The sequence below is a fragment of the Gossypium hirsutum genome, chromosome A08 (assembly GCF_007990345.1).
Source record: "Gossypium hirsutum isolate 1008001.06 chromosome A08, Gossypium_hirsutum_v2.1, whole genome shotgun sequence".
NCBI lineage: Eukaryota > Viridiplantae > Streptophyta > Magnoliopsida > Malvales > Malvaceae > Gossypium > Gossypium hirsutum.
Window position 1 is genome coordinate 6,143,701 of NC_053431.1, and position 25,889 is coordinate 6,169,589.

At 35.1% G+C, this 25,889-nt stretch overlaps 3 protein-coding genes across 3 annotated transcripts; 2 read left to right on the forward strand and 1 right to left on the reverse strand.

Annotated features, from left to right (window-relative positions):
* Nucleotides 1-760: 760 nt before the first annotated feature.
* LOC107949940 (cyclin-B1-2) lies at nucleotides 761-3,370 on the reverse strand. Its single transcript, XM_016884700.2, has 4 exons — nucleotides 3,058-3,370; nucleotides 2,648-2,748; nucleotides 1,179-1,270; nucleotides 761-1,052 (listed from the first exon to the last, which is right to left on the reverse strand). The coding sequence occupies exons 1-4, from the start codon at nucleotides 3,181-3,183 to the stop codon at nucleotides 952-954; spliced, it is 420 nt and encodes a 139-aa protein (XP_016740189.1). The 5' UTR covers nucleotides 3,184-3,370; the 3' UTR covers nucleotides 761-951.
* A 6,279-nt stretch (nucleotides 3,371-9,649) lies between these two features.
* LOC107949949 (BTB/POZ and MATH domain-containing protein 2) lies at nucleotides 9,650-14,217 on the forward strand. The gene is made up of 4 exons (XM_016884708.2): nucleotides 9,650-10,330; nucleotides 11,836-12,184; nucleotides 12,670-12,946; nucleotides 13,813-14,217. Exons 1-4 carry the CDS (start codon nucleotides 9,915-9,917, stop codon nucleotides 13,989-13,991), a joined length of 1,221 nt encoding a protein of 406 aa, XP_016740197.2. The 5' UTR covers nucleotides 9,650-9,914; the 3' UTR covers nucleotides 13,992-14,217.
* Nucleotides 14,218-15,231: 1,014 nt separating this feature from the next.
* LOC107887501 (mediator of RNA polymerase II transcription subunit 33B) lies at nucleotides 15,232-25,613 on the forward strand. Its single transcript, XM_041075737.1, has 12 exons — nucleotides 15,232-15,781; nucleotides 16,915-17,025; nucleotides 17,360-17,707; nucleotides 17,923-18,242; nucleotides 18,347-18,438; nucleotides 19,207-19,567; nucleotides 20,028-20,235; nucleotides 21,151-21,265; nucleotides 21,405-21,566; nucleotides 22,378-23,038; nucleotides 23,760-23,966; nucleotides 24,349-25,613. Exons 1-12 carry the CDS (start codon nucleotides 15,516-15,518, stop codon nucleotides 25,464-25,466), a joined length of 3,969 nt encoding a protein of 1,322 aa, XP_040931671.1. The 5' UTR covers nucleotides 15,232-15,515; the 3' UTR covers nucleotides 25,467-25,613.
* The last annotated feature ends 276 nt before the right edge of the window (nucleotides 25,614-25,889 follow it).

Sequence of the window (25,889 nt, forward strand, 5' to 3'; positions counted from 1 at the left end):
ACTGTTTTGCCAGCCACATCAAAGTTGGGTGATTGTTGGTGTAATTTAACCTTATTTAAAATATAATGAAATCAAATTAGGTATCACAAAGTTAACTTCCATCTATCCATATTAGTATAGTTGGTCGGGTCTTAAACTTAAACCAAAATAAATTTACGGGTTAGTTTTTCATTTAGGAATAAAATATTTATATTATAAAATTACAATTCAATTCGTTTCCAGCAATTATGATTTTTTGTCATGTATATCAATCCAAATCGAATGTATTTAATTATAATTTTGATCAAAACCAAACTATATTTTAAAAAGTCAAATTAGAACATTATATTTCCAATTCCAATTTTCTTAGTCTTTCTTTGGCATTGTCATTGTAGCAATGTTAAACAAGTAAATATTCCTTCATTGTTCACTCGAAAACTCAATCAATATATCAATCCAAATAAAAAGATAGCAACAACTTTTCAAAGAACAGCTCAAAACCATTTGAACCAAATTTTTAAATATATAATTTAGTTTAATTTAATTAAAATTGAACCGGCAATCAAACCAATCAGATTGGTTAGACCACCAATCAATCCAAACTCTATAATGGTTTGGTTCCTTTTTTTTTGGCTTTTAGATAATTTGCTTTCTAACAATAGGCAAAAGGTACTAAAGGGAATCTACTTCCAATCAAGAATGCGTATAAAAGAGCAAGAGCCTTGTGGCTTTGGGTGAGTTTTCAAACAGTGACATGACTCCACCCATAAACATCTCCAGCTTTAGTATTGGCCTTGGTATTGGATTAAATAGTTGTCAAAGCAGTTGGTTTTCAAGAAGTTCAACCCAACACAATAAAAAAAGCTGATGTGCATTATACAAAGGCCAGAACGGCTAAATTCATTAAGGGAAAATAAAAAGTTCAGCAGTGACTTCCTTCATGGGACAACACTGAAGTAGTCAATGAAAATCTCACATAAAACTAGGACAGACTGGTCCCTTGGAGAGGCCGAGACGAACTTCCATGCTGTGGTGCAAGTCCAATGGCCGAACAGTCTCCGAATCTCGAGGATCTGCAACAAACAACATTAATTTTAAATTTCAGATAACCCGCAAAATAAACATTACCATGGGATGAATATGTGCAATAGTCACAAGGAAAAGAGAGCTTATTTTGATTTTAGTATGTATTATTATACCATTCAGATAATCCTCAAAGCCAAAATCATCTAAAGTTCCTGTCACCGCTTCCAACCCTAGCATCGAAGATGGTAGCAATGGCCTCTGAAACCTGCATAATTTTCAAAGAATATACATAAAAGATGTTATTCAGCAGTGAATTCTAAATCTGATAATTGCCACTAAAGATGTCATACACTATATACATCTTGGTAGTCTTTGTTCACTATAGGGATAATTAGGCTTTTCTAACCTGTCTGGTCCAAATCCATGCCCTCTCTAAAACCAGTAAGGGAAATTTTTAATTACCATTTAGATATATGCATGTCCCCTAACATAAAAGAGACGCTAACACAACACAACACAAATGAGTCAAATCTATATAACATGGATCATTAATGCGTCCAGATCAAAATTTTTATAAATATATAACACCTTAAACATGATTATAACATGGAAAATAGATACAAACACTAAGTAAAATAACCAAAAAAATAAAGTACTCCCGTATGAGCAGAGCTTTTGACATTTCTTCCTATTTCAAATAGATGCACAGATCTTTAAGAATAAAAACCATAATACTAGCACATTTTATACACACCATGGTGGAAAGAAAAATCTTCATAAAAGAACTTCCCAACAATCTACAATCATTAATAATGAAAAAAAAATGATAAGGCCAACCCGTTTCTTAATTTGGACATGACAAGAAGATGAGTGCTTCCATATAAGCCTTCTCTTCCAGAAATGACTTTTCTTCATCATTTGGATTCATTTGTTATATTATTGAATAAGTCTCTTCATTTGTGCCTAAAAAGTACCAAAAACCTACCCTTTAGAAGTTCTTAAGAGATTCAAGAAAATCCTTGAAATAGAAGGGATTCAAGCTGTGCAAGACCCTTGGCCAACTAAAATTTGGGAAGAAGCCTTAGAGGATACAAGGTTGCTACCTAAGCCTAGAAAAGACAGGGATTCTAAAAGTTATACATGGAATAAAGCATAAATATATATATCAATTTAGTGGATTGAGTACTTTGACAAGGGCACGAAGTGAGCATGCAGGTGCTGAAAGAAAGGGTAGAAACTCTATATTGTTCTGTTAGCTCTACTTTCCCTATTCTTTTACTTTATTTACAGGCCATATACTTGCATGAATTGTTTATATTTTTCATCAAGTACTTAATTTCTAGATATTTTTCACTTGGATGAGAATTTCACTTCAATTTTTGTAAGAACCATTCATCCCCCTCTTGGTTTTCTTCACCACTTGGAGATAAAAATAATGTATTCGAATTCTTTATTCTAAACCTCTTCTAAACTCTATTCTCCATGTTTATGCCATTAAGAAACTGACAGGGCTCATATAATTATGTCATCAGGGAAGATGAAACTCTAATTATGCAGACAAGTCTAAAGCAATTTGTTGAACTTCAACAGCTTAAAATTGGGATTAAAAGAGCAGTAATTTGGCATAAAGATAGAAACATACCGCCAGAGAATTTGCCTATCGAGATCCATTTTGAGTGGCATTGCTGTCCCATAAGTATTGGCCAGAACTTTTCTCTTCATCTCTTCCTGCGTTTTCTTTGCCTACAAGAAAAAAAAAACACATATAACTAAATAGTATTCCATTCCCAATACTACCTCAAAACCTAATTAAAAATCTTTAAAAAAAATAAGTAACTATTTTTAACTTCATAAGAACCATCTAGCAACAAAAACCCTAAAACCACTTTTTTTTTTCAAAAATATAATGCGGTCGATCAACTATGCTCAGGCGTGCGTTTGAGATCTGAGTAATGAACGCAACAAGATGAAACACACACACAAATAAACAAACAAAATAATAATATTAAGTCTCGTATATTTTCTAGGGAAACAAACGGTTGTAGGGATTACTGATTCGTAAGCAGATTGGAGAGGGTGAGATCCGACGAGGTCGCTCTTAACGCCGTGGAGACCGAATCGCAGGGCGTCGTTCTGGACTCCTCCAATTTCGTGCTGAATCGTCTTTGGTGCCTCCATTTTCCTCTTCTTTTTTTCCTTTTTGAATATAGTCTCTTCTTGTTAAATTTTTTCTTTCGGGATTTTTTTATAATGTCGCAGGAGGGTTATATCTTTGCGAGCAAGAAAAGGAGCTGATATAGGGAAAAGCTTGCATACGATGTCGTATTCAATAGTGCAAGTGCCAGCAATCCAGTTCCTCAAAACCTGCCAAACTACATATGGGTCTCGGTTTATATTGTTGTTGGGCTGCAATATGGACTTAGCTTATTGAAGTACTGAAATTTAAAGTAAATTATAATTGGGGAAAAAGTAATTAGCTTGGTAAACCCTAAATTCGAGAATTAGACATAATTCGCTGAACCAAACAATTGAATCAGATTTTTAATATATATTTTTTATTTTTATAAATCTTTAATGATTTATTTAATCGAATTGAATAGATTTATTGAAACAATAAATCAGCATTCTAATAATTCAATCACTGATTCGATTCTAAAAACTTAAATTTGTAATCGACGAAAAAAATAAAAAGAAAAAAAAACACATAACAGAGTAGGTACCAGCTGAACGAGAAGTCCATATTGGTTGTCATTTTTGCCCAATTTTAGTTTTTCTTATAACTTGTTCGTCTTCTTGTATCGATTTTATCAATTCCATATCATGCATTAGAGTTTCAATACATATAAGAGTTAGGATGATGTTCTAATTCAGCTTTGATTTTCCCTCTATGATGTTACTCTAGTTCTTCTCTCCATTCATTAATCTGGAATTACGAATACTTATTCTCCCCAATGGAGTAGAATTAATCAAATAAGATAAAATAGAATACGACCTTTTACAAGTTATTAGAACTATATTGTTAGCCTAATCATTTGCATAACTACACCTCTAAAGCTACCCATTTTTCTTCTCTTTATGGTTAAGGAAGATATTTCGGTTTTAAGTAAGAGATTCCACTTGCTCTCTATTCCTTCGTCTATTCAAATACTTTGGTCCCTATCTAATATCTATTCAAATACATAATAACTTCCATGATATTCTATTCTTTATAAAACGCACTAAAGACTAGTTTACCATTAAGGTTAAAAAATAAGGTAAAAAAGAGCTTTTGAAAATTTGATAGTATTTATCATTAAAATCAAAAGGTGCTTTAGAAGATAAAATTATAATTTTAGACATAATGTTATAAAATATAATATTTAACGGGGTATAAAAAGGTAATTTCATTGAAAAGTACTTTTAGCTTGTGTTAAAATCTCAATTTAAGAGCCCTATGTGATGTTTTAATAGTAAAGGGTGTTCATTACCCTAAATGTAGCTTGGGTCTAAATCGCACTAGTTGCATTTATTGTTTAGGCTTTACTCTGTTATTGTAATTCATAAAAGAAAAATATCAATTTAAAATCAATGTTTTATTTGAAAAGCTGCTTATTTATTAAAATTTTTCATTTAAAATTAAAATTTTGAAGAATACTTTTCAACCGTAACAATAAACAAAACCTAAAGATGAAGTCCAACAACTAAAAATTTTACGTAAATGCGAGGATGGTATAAAAATATCTCATTTCCATGTTGTTTAGATCATCGACTAGTGACCATTACTAAATCTGATCAGATTAAGACTGAAAATTGAATTGTGATAGAGAAGGGTCCTCCAAACCAGACCACTTCTGTGAGATCACAATTAACAAATTTGTGGTCCATTGCCAACAAGTGAGAGTCACATTGATGGATTTCTTGACTAATTCTTCCCTAACCAGATGCAGTTATGATACATATTTTGTGGACAACAATCTTCAACCTTTAATCATTTTTCGAACTTTTTTTTTTGACTAAAACAGTTTTGTAACTTTTAATTTTAATTTTTTTATATAAATATATTTATAAGTAACACTTTTGCTTTTAACTTATTAGTTGTTTTAGTATATCGATGTAAGCCTGATTATGAGTTAAGTTATTCATCCAGATCTGAATGTTTATTTGAAAAGTTAGAAGATTTAAACAAAAATATAGGTTTGAATAAAAATAAAATTCATTTTCTAAACAAGTCGGGCCTAAGGCAAATTTTTTTTGGTCCGGGCTGGCCTGAATCACATGGCTATATATATATATATTTTATATTTTTAATGTGTGGAGAAACATTTATTTTAATATTTTTAGTGTATTTAATATGTTATATTTTTAAAATTTTTTTTATATAAAAGTAATATTAAAAAATTATATTACAATCGGGTTGGATCAAACTCAAGTTTAGCATTTTTAATATAGAATGGTTTGAATAAAATTTTAGATCCAAATTTTTAGTTGGATTTGGATATAGAAAACAAACCTAAAATTTTACATCAGTTCAACCCGACATATAATCAAATTTATCTTATTGTTTATGTAGGGTGAAAACAAATTATATTAAAATAAAGCTTGTTTTTTAAATTTTGGTTGAGACTTAACTATGGAATTCTTTTATCAAAATATGTAATTCATATGTTATGTAATAGTTGCAGCTTTTTAATAATGGCAAAATCCAGCTTTAAGTCATATGTTCTTATCATCACTCTTGAAGCACTCCATCCCCAAAACTTATTTCATTAGTTTTAGAGCAAGGTCAACTCGTTTCGCTTCCAATGATCAATGAGTCGCTTCGTATGCTCCTCTACTCAGCGACTTAAGTTTTTCTTTTTCTTTTTTTTTTTTGATCAAAAAGACCTAAAAAGGCCGAGACTCAATTAATAGCATCATGAATTACGTACTCGTGAATTTCTTTAGGGTAATTCACGTCAAAATCCCAAGAACAATTGTTATTTAAAACAAAATTGCAAATGAAATCGGCTATTTTATTACAACTTCTAGGAGCCCACGTCACGTCAGCCGCTTCAAAAGTCTTCAATTGCATGCAAGTATCGTACGCACGCTGCCCCAGAATCGTGATATCCTGCCCATTTCTTCCAATCTTGTTTACAATGCTTGCGTTGTCTGATTCAAAGACCACTCTTTGAAGCTTTAATTTCCTGGCCAGCTGCACCCCTTCTTCTAGCGCCAACAGCTCTGCCCACTCGCTATTCAACGTCGATTCTTTAGAGCCCCCATAGCCGTCCACCACAAAGCCCTCGTCGTCCCTTGCAATAACCCCGAAACCCATTCTTCCATTTGAGACAGTAGCATCGACGTTGATCTTGACCCAGCCCAGGTTTTGTTTTTTCGAGTTTTTACAAACAGGGTTGAGAGGGATAATCGGCTTATGGTTAACGTTGTGAAGCCGCAAAATCATTACTCAGCCACTTAAGTTACGAGGAAGGTTAGGGGTGTTTTTAAATGCCCTATGCGTTTATTTTTAGTAAGATTCAATTAGTGGTAACGATGAAATTAATTATTATAACTATAAAATAAAAAATTCCATCGCACTACTGTCATCGTCTATCCAAATGGAATTTAAAAAGCTCTAAAATCTATCCAAATGGAATTTATAAAGCTCTAAAAGAGAATCTTACACATAGGAATGAGAAGAAAATGAAGATGAAGACCATGTGAATGAAAATTTTGTGCTAGTCAACGACAACTCCTTTGATAGGCAAATGACAATTTATAACCTTCCCAGTCATACCCCTAAGTTGTGAGATGAAAAGCTCCTAATACATGTTACAATAGGAGAAGGAATTAAAAGAAAATGATAGCCATAAAACCATCTCAAAATTCAAAAAACAAAAATAGATAAACAATTCATCTTCTTCAGCTCTCTCTCTTCCTCATTTGCATTTCAAAGTTAATTAGATTAAAAATTAGTAAAACTCGATTCGATTTGACAAAATAAATAAATAATTCAAATTTTAAGTTAACCGAATCAAGTTATTCGATTTTTTTAATAAATTTGAATAAGTAATTTGAGTTTTGAGTTAAGTTAAAATTTACAATTCAAATAATTTGATAACTGGTATAATTTGAATAAAATAATAGATCGGTATAAATATACCTTTGGTCTCTGTTAATTTTAAAAATTAACAAATTGATATCTCTCAATAAAAATTACAAAAAAAATCAAAATATTTATAAAAATTTCAAAATTTATATTTTAAAAAAATTATAAAAATTAAAAAGCTAAAGAATATATAAAAAATTTAAAAAATTCTAGAATAATAATTTTTAAAACAGTAAATTCATGTTTCAGGTTTACAATTTTTTTTTTCGGTATTAATTTGACATGTTTAATTGTTCTTTTTTAAATTTAACTTGAACAATTTTATTCGATTCAACTTAACTTGAAAAAGTTTTAAATCGAATTAAAATCATAAAATGAAACTCATCAATAAGAATTTTTTTCACTCGATTTAATCGAAAGCTGATCAACAACTCAAATATGCCTCTAGCTCCAAATTTTTTGATCTATCTGTGACATACGCTAAACTATAAGCATGCATAGTGGCGGGAAGCCAAGAACGAGCCTTTCCCCTGCTAGAAATCCGATAATGAAGCTTATCAATCCGGTGGATCCACCCACACAACCTGTCCCCCATCATTGAAATCGGCGCTTCTTCTACCCAAAAGGTACTCTCTAATCTGTTGAAACATTCTTTTGCAAGACTATGAGCTACTGTGTTGCCTTGTTCAAAGCTTTTCGAGATAATTTTGGCATCTCAAATGTAAGAACTAACCAAAAAGTTGTCCTCTTTTGTCTCAAAGAGTTTATTAATGATTGATTGTGAGTCTGTCTCAATTTCAATGAATCTAAAACCCATTTCACTAGTAAATTGAATCAGCTGTAGACAAGCTAAAACTTCAATAACAAAGGAGCTAGGTATGTCTTTGTTCACACTCCTATCACTTGTCCATCATTATTTCTCACTATTATCCCCATTATTTGAATCCAGAATTGGAACCCAAATCAAAATTTGCTTTGACAAACGAATAAAAGGAGGAGACCAGTGAACCTCGTATGATTTTTGTTGGGGTTGTAATTTGTCACATTTGCTTGTATAAGTTTCTGATAGCAATAGGAGGAATTGTATCTGCTTTTGACTGTGTGCGTTCTCGGTTGTCTCCTTGATGATTCCTTGGAATACAGTCGGCTTCACCTGCACTAACAATGGTGCGAATTCCAGTTGTTACGATTGTATCAAATCAGAAGCCCATACAATGTTATTAATGCTTGGAGATTGAATTTTGTAAGACCCTTCGCCCTGAACCAACCTTCCACCTTAATCCAGCACCTAATAGTCCTCTGGCACTCCAGATTAACCCTACTCTCATATAGTCACTACTTTAGAAATATTAAGAACCAACGAAATAGGGGGCTAGAGATTAATCTTCACTGTTATTTAGCAAGTAGGGCAATATTAAACTTAAATCACCAAAACTCATTCCCCAACATTCCTTTAATTCACACAAGACAGGCTTAAAACACTAGTGAATCCCATGTTCCCCTCGAGATTTTTGTCAGATAATTGCTTCAAGTTCCTTAAATAAGACATTGCACACATTGAAATAGTTTGTAAAAATGACTTAATGATTTTTTTTGTCTTATTAAATAGTGTTCCGGAGTTCCAATTACAAATTTAGTTATGAACTTTATCTATAAAATTCTAAAAGGTAAATTTTTTGTTCCATCCCACCATAATAAAGAGATTTAAGTAATGTTTAAGGTTGCTACTTCAAACACTTAATGTATACGCCCCTCGCTCTCCATAGATCATATTCACATTGGAGCCAAAATTGATTGAGGACTTCTCAAAATTAATACATTGATCCGAACATGCCTCACATTTCTCACATTTTTAATATTTTATTTCACAATAAAAGCCCCATTAGTGATGCCTCTTCAAAAATAATATTATTATCGGCGAAAAAAATAAATAAATAATCGAGGATCTCTACATACTGTCGTTCCCTACAAACACTTCCTTGATTAGCAAGTTTCAAAAGTTTTGAAAACATTTCGTTGCAAATTAGAAACAATATGAGCTTAATGGATTTCCTTCTCCCAATTCTCGAGTTGAAGTGATATTATTGTTAGCTCTTTCATTAATAATCACTATATATGTCATCGTCACCAAATTAACACACTCATTATAAATTTAACAGTTTAATGTAATTTTTAAAAAAATCAAAGCTCAATCTCATTTCTTCGATAAAATATCACTCCACTCTTCATGTCTAATTTTAAATCAAAAGAACTATGCTGCCTTGTTTGTTTCTTCTTCATCGAGTGTTGAATCTCATAGACCACATTGATATTATTTTAGAAAGTTCATCTTGCGAATTGCCATTAGGATCTTCAGTCTAATTTATCTTTCTCCTTTACGAAATAAAGCTGTATTCCTATCACCATTTTCAATCAAATTTAGACTCATAAATGTCGAGAAGCATTCCCCAAAGCACTAGGCCTAAAGCTTTTTATTGGAACTTCAAGGTGCAGGGTTCCCTTCCTCGATAAGATTGTAAAGATAAAAAAAGAATTTAAATAAATAGATAAATATTAATATGTATATATTGGGAAAGGAATAAAAGAATTATTTTATTATTCAGGAAAAAAGCTCAAATAAAGATATCATCTTCAATCATTATCATTTTCCCTTCTCTCAATTGTCTCTGCCCGAAACCCTAGAAATTCACCCTCCCAATATCTCAAAATCAAAAGAACCCCCAATTTTCTCAATAAAACCCTCCCTTTTCCCGAGAAAATCCTTTTCGATATTAATTAAGAAGGGAATTTTAAAGCCCAATTTCAGGTTTAAGGAAATTAGAATTTTCTTGGGGGGCATATGGGGAAGGTTCTATTGGAAGCATCGAAGCCATCCTCGTCGTCGGCCTCCTCCGTTAGCACGACAACGACTTCGACGTCGGTGACGGAGACAGTGAATGGGTCTCACCAGTTCAAGATCACGGGGTATTCGTTGTCTAAAGGTTTGGGGATCGGAAAATACATAGCTTCCGACACGTTCATGGTGGGTGGATATTTGTGGGCGATCTATTTTTATCCCGATGGAAAGAGCCCCGAAGATAATGCCACCTACGTTTCATTGTTCATTGCTTTGGCAAGCGAGGGGACCGATGTAAGGGCGCTTTTTGAGCTCACGCTCTTGGATCAGAGCGGGAAAGAACGGCATAAGGTGCATAGCCATTTTGGGAGGACGCTTGAGAGTGGGCCTTACACACTTAAGTATCGCGGCAGCATGTGGTAAGTGTTCCCATTTTTTCTTTTTCTCTTTTTTTTGGTGCATTGGCCTTTGATTTGGGGTTTGGAATAGAATTTTCTTGTTCGAAGTTTGGTGGAATTTGGGGTTTGATTTGATAATCGTGGTTCTTCTGTTGTGATAGTTAATGGGGTTCAAGTGTATTGCTGCATAGTAAGAACTTCATGATGTTTGCTTGTGGTTCTTGTGTTTCAACATTATAATTCGCTGATTGACTTTGTTATTCAAGGGCTGGATCCGGGGTCATCTCTTGTTTCGTTGATTGAACTTGTTGATTTTTAGGGAGCTCGGATGTTTGTATAACAAGTGTGTTGCCTGTATAGTACATATAATAGCTACATAATAGGGGGATATTAGACCTGGCATTCGACTCAAGTATACACTATACTAGAACATGACCCGAATTCAAAAATATGTCTAAATCTATATACAGTAAGTTATGTGCTTGTCAAAAGTTGTATAAATGTAGAATATCTTGAAAAAAAAAAAGGAGTTGCCAGGTTTGGGTAATATGGAATAATGAGCTTCTCTCTGGTGACATACTCTTTGACATCAAAAGAAGTTAGGGTGGCTTGCAAATAATGGACCGGACATATGCTAAAAATGGTTGTTGCTCTTAATGTTATTCACCATTATTCTATGGTACATGCAAATGCGATATGGTTTGCTCGTTAGTCATTACCTGTTCACTAGCTTCCTGGTTAACCTTCACTGCTATTATTTATTTTTTAAAATTTCCTTTATAATTTTGATTATTTTTTTTCCTTTTCTCATTAAGACCCATGACAGTGTGAATTTAAATTCATTTAGAAATAAATGTTTTAGTATAAAATTCTACATTCTGTTTTGAGAAGAGGTTGTTTGGATTAGTAAGGAGAAAGAAAAAGTCAATTATTGAATATTGTCACTGAATGTTGAATGTTAGAGTGTTAAGTTTTGATTTGTTGTTGTTGGTGGTGGTGTGTTTTGCACATTTCCTCCATTATGATTATTTGTCTAGGAGGATTGTTACCTGAAGCTATGCTTATTTCTGCTTTTTACTATGATTGATATCACTACAGTTTAAACTAGTAGTAGCTTGTGTTTTTTTTGGTCATCATAAAGCATTCGGTGACTATCAAGTAAGACATGATCCCCTAAAGACATACACAATAGCATTAGCGCTAGAGTGATTGAGTAACTCTTGTAACATGCAACTCTTGATTATAGTACTTTGATCTTATCATGCCTGACCTTAACTAACTAGGCAAAAAATGCTAATAAGACATTTGTGGGTTGTGATATATCAGAATTTAGGCTTAGCCACTAGGTCCATGGGTTCTTAGCTCCCTGTATTGGGGAATTTATTAAGTTCCAGGGTCTGACCCCTTCTCCAGTGTTTCACCTGAAAAATGAGCAAAAAGAAGCGTGATTTATTCGTTTCCCTTATTTCTCACGCTATATGATAAATACTGGTGAGTGTTGGAGTAATTAGTTTGATCTTCTGCAGGGGATATAAACGATTTTTCAAAAGAACTCTACTGGAGCAGTCGGACTACCTCAAAGATGATTGCCTCTCGGTTCACTGTAGTGTTGGTGTTGTTAAGTCATACACAGAGGGTCCTAAGATCTACTCCATAGCTGTTACACCTTCCAACATCAGTCATCATTTTGGGAAACTACTAGAAAGTGGAAAGGGAACTGATGTAAGCTTTGAGGTTGATGGGGAAGTCTTTCATGCCCACAAGTTGGTACTTGCTGCTCGTTCTCCTGTGTTTAGGGCACAACTTTTTGGACCGATGAAGGATCAGAATACGAAGCAAATAAAAATTGAAGATATGGAAGCTCCTGTTTTCAAGGTTCAGTGCAAATCCCTCTCTTCTTATATTGGACAAAATTTCATGCTACTACTTCTTATCCTTGATAATTGACCAGCAATGGATGCATGGCATCAAACTGTGAACTTGCTATGGATAATGTGAACTGTCCTCGGATCTATGATATCAACTTGCCATTGGTAGCAAACCTGATGCCAGCAATTAGTCACTGAGAACTTCTTACTAGAGCCTTTATGATAGGGTTGGCTGGTGCTATACTTTTGAAGTCAGGATTGTGGCATGTACTGTCTTAAGCTCTTTTTTGCTTAATGTAACATGTGTTTCTGCATGATAATACTTAACTCATGACTGTTCATTTCTGAAAAATCATGATATTCATTCTGTATTTGAAGTCTTCCTCCATTAACTCATCAAGCTAGAGCAAGTCAACCATTAATAATTATGCATTCATCAGTAATGTTTACTGATACTCTTTCCATCTCTTTGTCCAATTTTGTACTTTTCAGGCTTTACTTCACTTTATATACTGGGATTCTCTACCTGACATGCAAGAGCTCACTGGTCTCAACTCAAAGTGGGCCTCTGCTTTGATGTCTCAGCACCTGCTTGCCGCTGCAGATAGGTATGGGCTTGATAGGCTGAGATTACTCTGTGAGGCCAATCTTTGTGAGGATGTTACCATTAACACTGTGGCAACTACATTAGCCTTGGCGGAGCAGCACCATTGTTTCCAGCTGAAAGCTGTGTGTCTCAAGTTTGTTGCGATGCCAGAAAATCTTAGAGGTGGATCATTTTTTGCTTTGATATTTATTTACATCAATGTTGTGGCAAGATTTTGTTATGGTATGGATATTATTTTAGCAGGAAAATTTTATTTGATTATGCTAATTATCAGGTGGACAATTCCCAAGGTTCTTTGTTTCTTAATATGAAATCATTGAAATTAAGGACTGCCAACCATGATGAAAAACCTGGATTGAACCAGCCGGATCAACTGGGAACTGTTGGTCTGTCCAGTCTGGAACATAATCAAGAACTGGGGATCCATTGAACTGCCTATGAACTGGTTGAACCAGTTAAAAACCTGGTGAAATAGCAGTTCTAATTTTCTTTTGTTAAAGCTATGTGTGGCAGTGATGAAATTTGAAATTTTAACCTCTTATTCATATATTAATGGCCATGCCATTAAACAAAATGCATATTTTTATCACTAGTCTCTTTATTTAATAGTAATTTAATATTAAAATGATATATTTGATATTAAATTTATATTTTAATTGAATTATCAAGTTGAACCAGTTAAACTGACGACATGGAGGTCAAACTGGTTTTCGCTGTTTCATCGCTGCCCACTGCATGCAACCTAATTGATGACAGGGTTTCTAGATTGAAGTATGGCAAGTCATTTGTAACTCCTTAATTATGTTGCCTTACTTTTCAATTCCACACAGGAGTTTGTTGGAAAGTATAAATAGGTTTGGCCTTTCTTTTTTAAAGGTGTGTTGTGATGTTATGAGTTATAAATGCTACTGCTAAATGCAATTCCATTATTATTATTGTTTCATGCGCTGTTCCTCGTATGTTCAATAAAGATCAATATCTTTTTTTGTAACTGTTTCTTGACCCATTTTCTTTTTCATGTTTTGCAGCTGTAATGCAGACTGACGGTTTCGAGTACTTAAAGGAAAGTTGCCCGTCTGTCTTGACCGAGCTGTTGGAGCATGTGGCTAGAGTCAACGAGCACTCAGTGATTGTATGCAGGCATGGGAACGAAGCCATCCTTGACGGAAGTGATGCCAATGGTAGGCGGGTCAAGCAACGACTATAGTTTGCAGCGGCTGACTACTACTGTTCCCATCTGTCTCTGTAGTTGTGAACCCTTTAAAAAAAGAGGAGCAAAAATATAATTCTCTAGGACTAGGAAATTTTTTTCCACTGTTGGTGTACTTTTGAGAGATGTAAATGTAGCTTTCCATTTGATGTCCATTGTTTTGTTTGCTTTGTATTTCCATATATAAATATATAAATATATTATATATCTGTATGTTTGGTCATTTGTAGTACTTGTTGGTGTTACTTTGATTACTGATATCTGTGTCTGTGCTTTTCAAAGATTGACGTCCTAGGGAACATTTGGACACGCGAAGTGCTTACCACTTTACATATACATTTCATTGTTAGTAATCCATGTTCTTAGATTTCATAAATTTTCAGTTCAGATCATATTGTCAAGAATAATATTTCTACACTTTGTAATTAAATTTGAAGGATAGTCTCTTGTTGACAAGTAACATCGACGAGGTGACAGTTGTGGTGATTCAGATTCACTTCGGGTTAGGGCGAGAAGCTGCATGATGTTGGTAAGGACGGAGATGGATGGAAGAAGTATTGGGTTAGGTTGATAGGAAGTCAAGGTATTAAAGTGTCTTGGTCTCTTTTTCTCTCAGTTGTTGTGGAGAATAGAAACATTCACGTATCTTGAGTTTATTGACAATGGGGGTATATCTTGTCCTTTCACAATGATGCTGATGTAATGTTTTAAATCAAGGATATGGCATGTTAAGATAATTATGGGTTAAGCAAAGGTAATGTGATCTAGCAAGAGTTTGTCACGTTATTGATAGTGGTTTAAGGTTTAATTGGAAGAGACACATGTGTAGTTTGTAGTTCGCTTGTTAGAAACACGTATAGGGGACTCGTAGAGGTGATATAACATCTCTGATAAGATCTAGTCAATAGTTGAATTAGATGGCTTGATGAATAATTTTAAATGGGTGGAGTAGATTTAAGGGTTGGATTATGAGATATCTAGATAGTTGAATAGTGAAGGTGAATCGATGATAAGTCAAATCGATTGAATTGAAAATTGGTTAATAATAAAAAATTGAATTGATTTATTTGATTTTTTAAATTTATTATAAATTATTTAATTTATCATTATTGGATTTATAGTGGAATAGGTTAAACCGAAAATAGTTGGGGGTCACATTTTCGGTTTTTAAAACATGGTTGAAACCCACGTTATACCAAAGGGGAAGAGATGCATGGGAAAACAAGCAGCCCACAAAATTGACTGTCCCCTTAAAAGGCTTTAATTGAGTCAAAAACAAGAACAAATCCCTTTCACTGTTTTTCACATATGTAAAACAAAAAAAATAAAGAAAGACCCTCCCCTGCTTTGATTTACGAAGTTCTAGTTTCTTCAATCATGGCGATCCCCATAGTTGATATTTGTCCCGAGGTTTAAAGGGACAACGGAGACTTCTTGAGTCAACGCTCTCTACTCGACCTAGTGCACTCTAAACGCTACTATAATCAAATCTCCGACCACCACCTTGCTCCGGCAGCTTTCATGGAGGTTGGTCCGGTATGGGAATCAGTTCTGGAGCAGACTAAATCTGCTCAGGACAAGAACAGTGACCCACTTGTTTGGGCGGTTCAACTCAGTTCTAGGCTTAACTCAGCTGGGGTTTCATTGCCTTCGATCGACCTGGCTCATCTTCTTGTTTCTCACATCTGCTGGGATAATCACTTGCCCATTACGTGGAAGTTCCTGGAGAAGGCCTTGACTGCCAATTTCGTGCCTCCTATGCTCGTTCTTGCCCTTCTCTCTACGAGGTCCGTTTCCCTTCTCTAGAAGTTTGGTTTTAGAATATATGGTCTAAGGCCACGGTATCCGAGTCGAGCCGGCTCAGACCGGAAAAGCTCTCGACACCTATTTCCTCCATGACTCGAAATCGAGATAAAGGACATCGAGCTTCTTATTACTTTACCTATTTGTCTGGTTACAATTGATGATATTTGTGACTATATTGTTTGGTTTTTTTTCTCTTATGGGGGCATTTTTGTGTTTGATTTTGTTGTTGGTGACTTGTATTTGGTTTTGGTTTTTGAGTTGATAGTATCGATCTTTTGTAGGCCTTAGTTGAGTTTTTATTTTTAAACACAATAGAACTCTTAACAGTTCAGATGAATACAGGATGCTGTTGATTCTGTTGACCCCTGTTTCGTGTAGGAATCTGTTATAATTTTGCTTCTCACACACTGCCCCTAGTTGCCTAATATGATTTTGTTTTAAACTCCACTGCTGGTGTAAAAGTCTAAAAGATGATTACAGCTTTTTGTATGTTTGTGTGTGTGCATGTATGCATGCATACATGGGGAAGTTGAAGGTGGTGCTGAGGTGTAGCTAGGTTCAGTTTTTATGGCGGATATGTGCTCATCATTTGAAGGATGCATGCGTCGCAACTGTTTTTTTGTTTCATTCTGTATTTCTATGTTTTTTCTTCGCATTACTTAATTCAAATACCAAAATGAAAAAGGCCAATATTTTTAAGAAAATTAAGTCACTATGATGTTTCTTCATCAAAGGTTAAATACTTAAACATATTATTTGGTTCTGTTTTTCTTTCTTTTAATGGCTAGTTTAAACATTTTATTTTTAATCCTATTTGCTTGTGAGTGACCAAAGTTTGAGGCATCTTACAATATTGTGCTTTTCTGGTGGATTTTTATTGTTGTTGTTTTTATTCCTTTTTTGGTTCTGAAGAAATTTTCTGCTTGATTGGAATTTTATGTTAGAATGCAATCACTAAATAGCTATAATTTAGTTTTTGGGCAAAACATTTAGGTCTTCCACCTGCAAATATTGTTTAGCAATGGGGTGGCTGGTGAGATCATGATTTTTGTCGGAAGGTGCCTATTCATATGTTATTTCATTTATTGAAACTGACATTTGATTTCTATGACAGGGTCATTCCAAAGCGTAAGTTTCATCCTACAGCATATCGGCTTTACATGGAACTCCTTAGGAGACATGCCTTTCCACTTAAATGTCAAATCAATGGGCAAAATTATCAAAAGTAACTTTCAGTTTCACCCCCTTTTTTTTGTTTCCTTAAAAGTATAGTTTGTTTATGGGTTGCCATTCGTGTTACCTCTTTATTGGTTAAAATAAAATCTAAGATCAGTTAAGACTTTTTACATTTTTTCCCTCTTTGAAGACATTATTAGCTAAATTGTATTAAAGAAAACTATGTCATATGTGCCAAAATAATGAAACCTAAATTCACATCAACTTCTAGTTCATGAATGGTTTGATCTGATTGTATAAACTTCTCTACCTTTGCCTTTGCTTTCATATCTTTTTGGAGACACTTGAAATATGTATTAAAGCAAGTTTCGTTGAAATTACAGGATTATGAAATCAATAGATGATGTTCTACATCTTTCCCTGATATTTGGTGTTCAAGTGTCTGAACCTGGTCTGCTTCTAGTTGAATTTGTTTTTTCAATTGTATGGCAACTGCTTGATGCTTCACTAGATGATGAAGGGTTACTGGAACTTACACCAGAAAAGAGATCTATATGGCCCACTGTAACTCAAGACATGGAAATAGATACCGCTGACAACTTTAATGAGACGAGAAGTGCACACCATGATGTGCTGTATAAAGGAAATACTATGATAGCTATTGAGATAATTGGGGAATTTCTGCAAAATAAAGTGACTTCTAGGATTCTTTTCTTGGCACGAAGAAACATGTGAGACCTTATATCTGTTATTAATTTTTCTTTCTGTTGAGGGATTATGGTGCTAGTTATACCTTATGAATAAGAGGCAAATGAGAAAAAAAATAGCCATTCATTTAGCGCCTTTAGTGTAGATTTTGATTTACTGAAGTTGGGTGGGGCCCTGGGTAATGCTTTGAGTTGATAGTAAGATGTGACTAACATTTATATTCTGTTACTCTTCTTAGGCCATCACATTGGGAAGCTTTCATTCAGCAATTAAGAGTTCTTGCAGCAAAGTCAGTGGAATTGAGAAATTCAAAACATATTACACCAGAGAACCTTCTGCAGCTGACATCTGATACACATAACGTTCTATCTAGAGAATGTAAAAGAATATCTCAACAAGCGTTACATGCTGTTATGGGCGATGGGTCCCTAACATCTCCATCTGGTCAGTGGCACGGAACTAGTCCATCTGCACTTTGGCTTCCTATTGATATGTTTCTTGAGGATGCTATGGCTGGACCCCAGGTGGCTGCAAGTGGTGCTATTGATAGACTTGCTGGTACTCGTTAATACTTGCCTCGGATGCTCAATTCATCTCTTTATTTGAAACAGAAAAGATTCTAGTTTCTCAATCATGTTATTAAGGCAGAGTAAACTTTGCAGGTTTAGTAAAGGCTTTACAAGCAGTCAATGGTACAACATGGCACGATACATTTCTAGGTCTATGGATTGCAGCTTTGAGGCTTGTTCAAAGGGTAAGAATTTGTGCAAACTCAGTTGAGCTCTTGTTGACCTAGGGTAATCATTCTTCACTTCATTTACTGATGCCAAATATACATACAGAAGTACATATATATATGTATGTGTTTTTGTGTATATGTAGACCTGGCAATTGGTGCATTCTCGTGTTTATATATATTTTCACATGTCATAATCATGTTTAAGGTTTTGCATTTCTACAACTTTTGATATGTTAATAATTCATTTCATATAGATTCTGAGACATTCGTGTATAAATGTCATGTCATGTTTTAGTTTCTTTTTTATGTCATGTAATCATATTGTGTCCAAAGTTGTCCGGTCTATGTGTATGTATGATACAACATATATGCTTACATGTATCCAGATGGATTAGTGTGTGTATACTGCAGGTAAACAATCTTTGTTGTTGTGGCTTTGGACTTTCTGCTTTAAAGCAACTCTAAATTTGGTTCTCTGTTTTGGTCTTGTACTCTTGTCAATTTCTGAGGCAATTTTACGAGACCTGTTGTGACAAACAAGTAAGTAATATACATATTCTCGGGAAATACTAGGATAATATAATAATGCTGTCTACTAGAAGAAACGATATTGAGAAATGATTGGTTCATTATCAGTAAAGTTGGTTTGTCAAAGGCTTAGTATGTTTCAGAGAAGCACACATGTTTTTGATATAAAACAAATTATGCTTTGATATTCATTTCCCAAGTATTTCATGTATTTAAACTGATCTGTCTTTCCTTTCTATCCTATTTGTTTCATAGGAAAGGGACATTATTGAGGGTCCTGTACCTCGCCTCGATACCTGCTTGTGCATGTTATTGTCTATCACCACGCTTGTGGTGGCCAATATTGTTGAGGAAGAGGAAAGTGAGTTGATTGATGAAACTGATTGTAGCCCGTCGAATCCAACAAAAGAGAAGCAAACCATGGGAAGATGTCGTAAGGGTTTAATATCCAGCTTACAGATGTTGGGCGATTATGAGGCTTTATTGACTCCACCTCAAGCAGTTTGTTCAGTAGCCAACCAGGCTGCTGCCAAAGCAATCATGTTTCATTCTGGTCTCACAGTTGGCAATGGATACTATGAGTGCATGAGCATTAATGACATGCCCATGAATTGCTGTAAGCACTGTTATCCTTCGTTTTTGATATGAAGTTACCTATCTATTTAAGTCTTTTTTGAGATGAGTTCCTGTACAAGTTAATTATAAGGTTGTTTTGAGTTCTTGCATAAGTTGACTTAAGTGCAGACTCCTAATCAGAAGTACACACGGAACAGTGCTAGTTACTATTTTTATTATTTCAAAATATTGTGAACTTTCCCTCCTCTATATAAGAGCATAATTATTGAAAGCTCTCTTTTTCTCTTTCTAGATATTAGATTTAGTTTCTGAAAATTTTGTTGATATTTTCTCTCCATTCATTTCAGACAGATTTTTTGGTCCCATTTTCTAATTCTCTGCTGTCTGCTTGTAGCTGTTTCCTTAGATTTTGTTTTTTCCCCCACCTAATGCTTTCCCCTAATTTCATGTGCAATATTCTCACTTCTGGTCTATTTTACACTATTATGTATTTCTTGCAGCTGGAAACTTGCGGCATCTGATTATTGAGGCTTGTATTTCCAGAAATCTATTGGACACGTCAGCATATCTCTGGCCAGGCTATGTAAATGTACGTGCTAATATACCCCATAGTGTTCCTAGTCAAGTGCCTGGTTGGTCGTCGTTGATGAAAGGATCCCCTCTAACTCCTACGTTGATAAATGCGTTGGTTGCTACTCCGGCTTCTAGGTATGCTGCAACATGATGTTTCTTCTTTAGATATTTTTACTTTCGTCTTTGCTTTACTGAAATGGGAGGGTAGTTGGCTTGGTTGCTTAATTAAAGCACTAAGATGGGGCCGATGACAGAAACATCATTCTGAACCCTAATACTATCCTTGTTAGAGTTGTCATCCACATCATTCATGTATTAATTTTTTATTATTTTCTTATATCTAAAAAAAGAGTGCATGGTTTTTTTTTTTGAGAGTTTCTTGTACCATTGATTTTATCTGAATGCCTTTTTGGCTTCACTAGAATTGGTTTTTTTTTTTTTTTAAATTTAAATATATGCTTTTTTTTCACCAATGGCCATTCTTTTTGCTTTTCTGAATGTGAGAGCTTTTGAATTGGATGGTTGAAAGATGTCAACAAGTCAGTTATATTATTATACCTTATAGTTACTATGTACAGCGTATGAGTTGGGCATCAGAAATGTGGGTTTAATACTATTTCCAGTTATTGCGCACATTAGCATTTTTTCCCCGTTTTGCTCTGCTTGTTTGATGATGCTACAATATTCATCATATATTTTCTCTTTCTATTTCTGTACGATAAGTTTCCTATGCACAAACACGATATGTTTAAAAATAAATACATTCAAAGAGAAATTGGAAATGCATATCTGCATGGCAGCTATGCGTATCTCATTAATGTATGGTAATGTGTCCATGTTGGGGTGAGATGGGGTTGGGTGGGTGGGAGTGGGAGTGGGGATTTTAAGTATCTCAACTGATTAACTGTAGAATCAGAGTAATCTATTGGCTATGACCTGGTCTTCAGTTATGGCATTCTTTTTCCTGAAGCCAGGTATATGAGATGCTCTTTTTTGTAAATTTACCCAGTCCTAAGGCAACTGAATTTAAGCTCATGGATTTGATGGAAGCTTACCAGAGATCGAGAAAATATACGAGATTGCAACCAAAGGTTCGGATGATGAGAAGATATCTGCTGCTAGCATTCTTTGTGGGGCATCTCTAGTGCGTGGTTGGAATATACAGGTAATTTGCAGTAGGTCACTTCATACAGTGTGCATTACTCATTCTTAAGTGCTTCACAAGTTTAGTTATCCACTTCCCCCTTTATATTTTCTTCTATTTGTGCCATTTATGGGGCTTATGTTGGTCTAACTCCTTGTAGGAACAAGTTGTTCTCTTCATTATAAGTTTGTTGTCGCCACCAGTTCCTGCTGACTATTCTGGGAGTGAGAGCCATTTGATCAGATATGCCCCATTTTTTAATGTTCTTCTTGTTGGAATATCACCTGTAGATTGCATCCAGATCTTCTCTTTACATGGCATGGTGCGTTTTATTTTTCATGATTTGTGTTTTCAGCTGGCTTATATTGGAATATTCTTATGTGCCTTGTGAATTGAAGAAAGGTCCGTGGAGCTATTTTTTGAATGAGTTTTCTGAAAAGACCCTGCTATCATATATTGCAAATGAGTTGCATATGGTTTTTCTTAGGGACGGCAACAAGGTGGAGCGAGGCAGTTTTTTTTGCTTGCCCTGACTCTAACCCAACTTTTTAAGTATATATACGCAAGCTGCATCAAATAATATAACACATCAACTCCCTCCTCGACCTTGAATAGAAAATATATCCCTTGACCCCGACCTTTGCCTGCCCATAAATTTTACATAATGCTATTTATGATATTAATTTTTACAGAACTAAACCTAATTAATGTTATAAAATCTCACAAATAATGATTGAATTATAAAATTAGTTATAAACTAAAAAGAAGGCCTTTTAGTAATTTTCCCAGGGTGGGGACATTTTGATCTAAAACCACCTTGGACTCCATCCAGTAAATGTTAATGTAAAAGCCCGCCTTGCCCCTGAACCCGGTTTCCAAAAGGAAAAAACTCCCTATAGGGTCGGGGTTCATTGGAGCCAACAGGTTTGGGTAATTTTGCCAACCCTAGATTTTCTGCAGTCTGTGTATAACTGTGGGGATTTAGATGTAACTTTGATAACTAAGAATTAGAAGCTGTTGCTTTCTGCTTTAAAAGAGATAAATACGTTATGTGAATAATGAAGCACCTTTGTGGCACATATCCACAATGTGAAATCCTATGTGCTCTACTCATTGATGCTATTTGATATCAGGTTCCCCTACTCGCTGGTGCATTGATGCCCCTTTGTGAGGTTTTCGGGTCAACTGCTCCCAATGTTTCGTGGACTCTTCCAACGGGGGAAGAACTGACTAGTCATGCGGTTTTCAGCAATGCATTCACTATTCTACTGATGTTATGGAAGTTTGATCATCCACCTGTTGAACATGTGATGAGAGATGCAACACCAGTGGGATCTGAACGAAGTCCTGATTATCTGTTGTTGGTTAGAAACTCTAAATTATCAGCTTTCGGCAAATCAGCGAAGGATCGTTTGAAAATTAGAAGAATGTCAAAAATTTTAAACTTCTGTATGGAACCCATTTTTATGGATTCCTTTCCCAAGTTAAAACGCTGGTACCGGCAGCATCAAAAATGCATTGCTTCGACCCTATCAGGGCTTGTACAAGGGACCACTGTTCATCAGATTGTTGATGCACTCCTCAATATGATGTTTCGGAAGATAGGCAGGGCTGCTCAGTCTTCAACTTCTACAACTTCCGGAAGTAGTTGTTCTTCTGCATCTGGAGCTGAGGATATCTTGGCAAGACTAAAAGTGCCAGCATGGGATATCCTGGAAGGAGCTCCCTATGTGCTTGATGCAGCGCTGACAGCCTGTGCCCATGGAAGAATCGCACCCCGTGAACTGGCAACAGGTTTGGCCTTTCTCTTGGCTTAAAAGTAAGCCACGTAACTTAGACCCAGTTGTAAGTTCCAGACATGATTCAAGAAAAATTAGGAGTTGGAGAAACATAGAAAGTAAATATATGCATGGAAAACAATATTGGTAGAGGTATAGCAGGATCTGGTATTAGTGTACGAAGAGCTTATATAAGAATAGACTGATATCATATCTTATTGTCAAGTTAAAAGTGGGTTCAATCTCACATCATGCGAATGCTGGAGTGACATTTCTGGAATTTCCTTTTTTTTTCTTGATATAGGAATTACTTTTTGAATATGAGTTTTATATGCTTCTTTGTGATCCATTGGGGTCAAATGTAATTTTGTAAATTGACCCTTACGGGTAATTGCTGGTATTCTGAAGAAGTTTAACGTCGCTCAATTGCAAGTTTTTTCCTATTCTAAAGCATGATACTGGATTTAGTTTGACAGTCTAAATTGATATCTGAAAACTAATATGGGAATGCAGTGTAGTATATAGCAGTTGTCGCAAACTGTTTATGTATTGCATGATCGAAACAATCACACACAAGCTTAATTGAACAGTCTTTCTTAAGTTGCTAAAAGGTATTGTATATCTTCCATAAACAGTGTGTGTTGGACTTCTGCAGTAATCAATTTATGAAAGAAATGGTAATATCCTGTTCTTCAAGATATCAACATAATTCTTTTCTTTTGCCTGCAATATCTCAGGACTCAAAGATCTTGCTGATTTCCTTCCGGCAACCCTGGGAACCATCATTAGCTACTTCTCTGCTGAAGTAACACGAGGTATATGGAAGCCCGTTTTTATGAATGGAACAGATTGGCCTAGTCCCTTGGCAAATTTATCCGTCGTTCTGCAACAAATCAAAAAATTTATTGCTGCCACTGGTGTTGATGTCCCAAGCCTTGAAACAGGTATTATTTTTATACCATTATGTTTGTTCTCCTTTTCCGATTATTAGTTTGTGGACAATGATATTTTTTCTATCAATCTGTATCCCCAGAAGTGACTTTTTGAACAAAAGTTGCTTCCATAATACTGGCCACTGAATTGCTTTTTCTGTATTTTTAGATGTAATTAAGAAGAAAAGAAAAAGAGGAAAGTAAAGATAGAATTTTTATTGCTGGACGGAATCTTAAATGTAATGAGACATCTAAATTGAGGATCAACCTACATGTCCTTGCAATTTTAAAAATGTCCGAAAAATGAATTTTACGCCAAGCATATTAGGCAGTTTTATGATTTGACTGATTGGTCAGCTAATATTCTGTCATGCACTCTTATTTTTGCTTACAGGGGGAAGCTCTCCGGCTATGCTTCCTTTGCCCTTGGCTGCTCTCGTTAGCCTCACGATAACCTATAAACTTGATAAATCCTCTGAGCGCTCCCTTGTATTACTTGGCCCAGCAATGAGTTCCCTAGGTGGGAGTTGTCCTTGGCCATGTATGCCCATCATATCTGCACTATGGGCTCAGAAGGTTAAGCGGTGGAATGATTTCCTTGTATTCTCTTCTGCCCGTACTGTCTTCCACCACAACAGCGATGCTGTAGTTCAGCTTCTTAGGAGTTGCTTCACGGCTACTCTCGGATTAAGCCCTTCTATCATGTGCAGCAACGGTGGAGTGGGTGCACTCCTCGGTCATGGATTTGGCTCTCATTTCTCAGGGGGAATGGCTCCGGTTTCCCCAGGGATTATGTACTTACGATCACATCGAACAATCAGAGATATCATGTTTATGACAGAAGAAATCGTTTCTCTTTTAATGTTTTCTGTAAAAGAGATTGCCAGTAGGTTATCCCAGGAGAAAATGGAGAAGCTGAAAAAGACGACATTTGGACTGAGATATGGCCAAGTTTCTCTTGGAACAGCAATGACACGAGTCAAACTTGCTGCTTCACTTGGGGCTTCATTGGTTTGGCTATCCGGTGGATTAAGCTTAGTCCAATCATTGATTAAAGAAACATTACCTTCTTGGTTCATATCAGCCCATACACCTGAGCTGGACCGTGGGGAACCTGGAGGTGTAGTTTCCATGCTAAGGGGTTATGCACTTGCATACTTTGCTGTACTTTGTGGTACATTCGCATGGGGTGTGGACTCAGTCTCACCAGAATCAAGACGGCGACCAAAAGTTCTCGACTCACACTTGGAATTTGTTGCAAGTGCATTAGATGGGAAAATATCGCTCGGATGTGATTATGCCACTTGGCGTGCATACGTAACTGGTTTTGTGAGCCTGATGGTAGGTTGCACTCACAAGTGGGTTTTGGATGTCAATGTTGATGTTTTGAAAAGGCTGAGCAATGGATTGAGGCAGTGGAATGAGGAAGAACTGGCTATAGCTTTGCTCGGACTTGGCGGTGCCACTGCTGCCGGCACAGCTGCTGAGTTGATTGTCGAAATCGGAGCTTAAATTTTCAAATACCCTTATTTCTACTTATTCACTTCATGTAGATGCATTTCATTACTTTCTAAGAATTTTGAAACAGGGAATTGATGAAAACTAATCTGAAGTACATTTCTGTAAATATAGTCCAAGCAATTCTTTTTGTTTTGTAAATTTTAATTTGGATTATTAACAGTTTTTATTTTTTTGCTTGCTTGATTCAATTTTCTGTCATTTAATTTTCCATTTTTTATAGACTTGGAAATTTATGTCGATCGCAAAATATGTTATAAGTTTTTGTAGTTTTTATAAATTTATAAATTATTTTATTAAATTTAAGTTAATTATAATGTCACTAAGTAGGTTTTTTTTATTTTAATATATTATATCAATAATTAAAAAAATTATAATTAGATTCAAATTTAAAAATTTATAAATTAAAGGACTAAA

Bases quoted from the DNA above. Each gene is read 5' to 3' on its own strand.
- LOC107949940 (XM_016884700.2), bottom strand. From the start codon at position 3,183: ATGGAGGCACCAAAGACGATTCAGCACGAAATTGGAGGAGTCCAGAAC. The intron at 2,749-3,057 runs GTAATCCCTACA...TTTTTCTTGTAG, and splicing joins TCCAATCTGCTTACGAATCA to GCAAAGAAAACGCAGGAAGA. The intron at 1,053-1,178 runs GTATAATAATAC...TGTTTGTTGCAG, and splicing joins CTTTGAGGATTATCTGAATG to ATCCTCGAGATTCGGAGACT.
- LOC107949949 (XM_016884708.2), top strand. From the start codon at position 9,915: ATGGGGAAGGTTCTATTGGAAGCATCGAAGCCATCCTCGTCGTCGGCC. The intron at 10,331-11,835 runs GTAAGTGTTCCC...GATCTTCTGCAG, and splicing joins AAGTATCGCGGCAGCATGTG to GGGATATAAACGATTTTTCA. The intron at 12,185-12,669 runs GTTCAGTGCAAA...TGTACTTTTCAG, and splicing joins TGGAAGCTCCTGTTTTCAAG to GCTTTACTTCACTTTATATA.
- LOC107887501 (XM_041075737.1), top strand. From the start codon at position 15,516: ATGGAGGTTGGTCCGGTATGGGAATCAGTTCTGGAGCAGACTAAATCT. The intron at 18,243-18,346 runs GTACTCGTTAAT...TAAACTTTGCAG, and splicing joins TGCTATTGATAGACTTGCTG to GTTTAGTAAAGGCTTTACAA. The intron at 20,236-21,150 runs GTATGCTGCAAC...ATTTGATGGAAG, and splicing joins GTTGCTACTCCGGCTTCTAG to CTTACCAGAGATCGAGAAAA.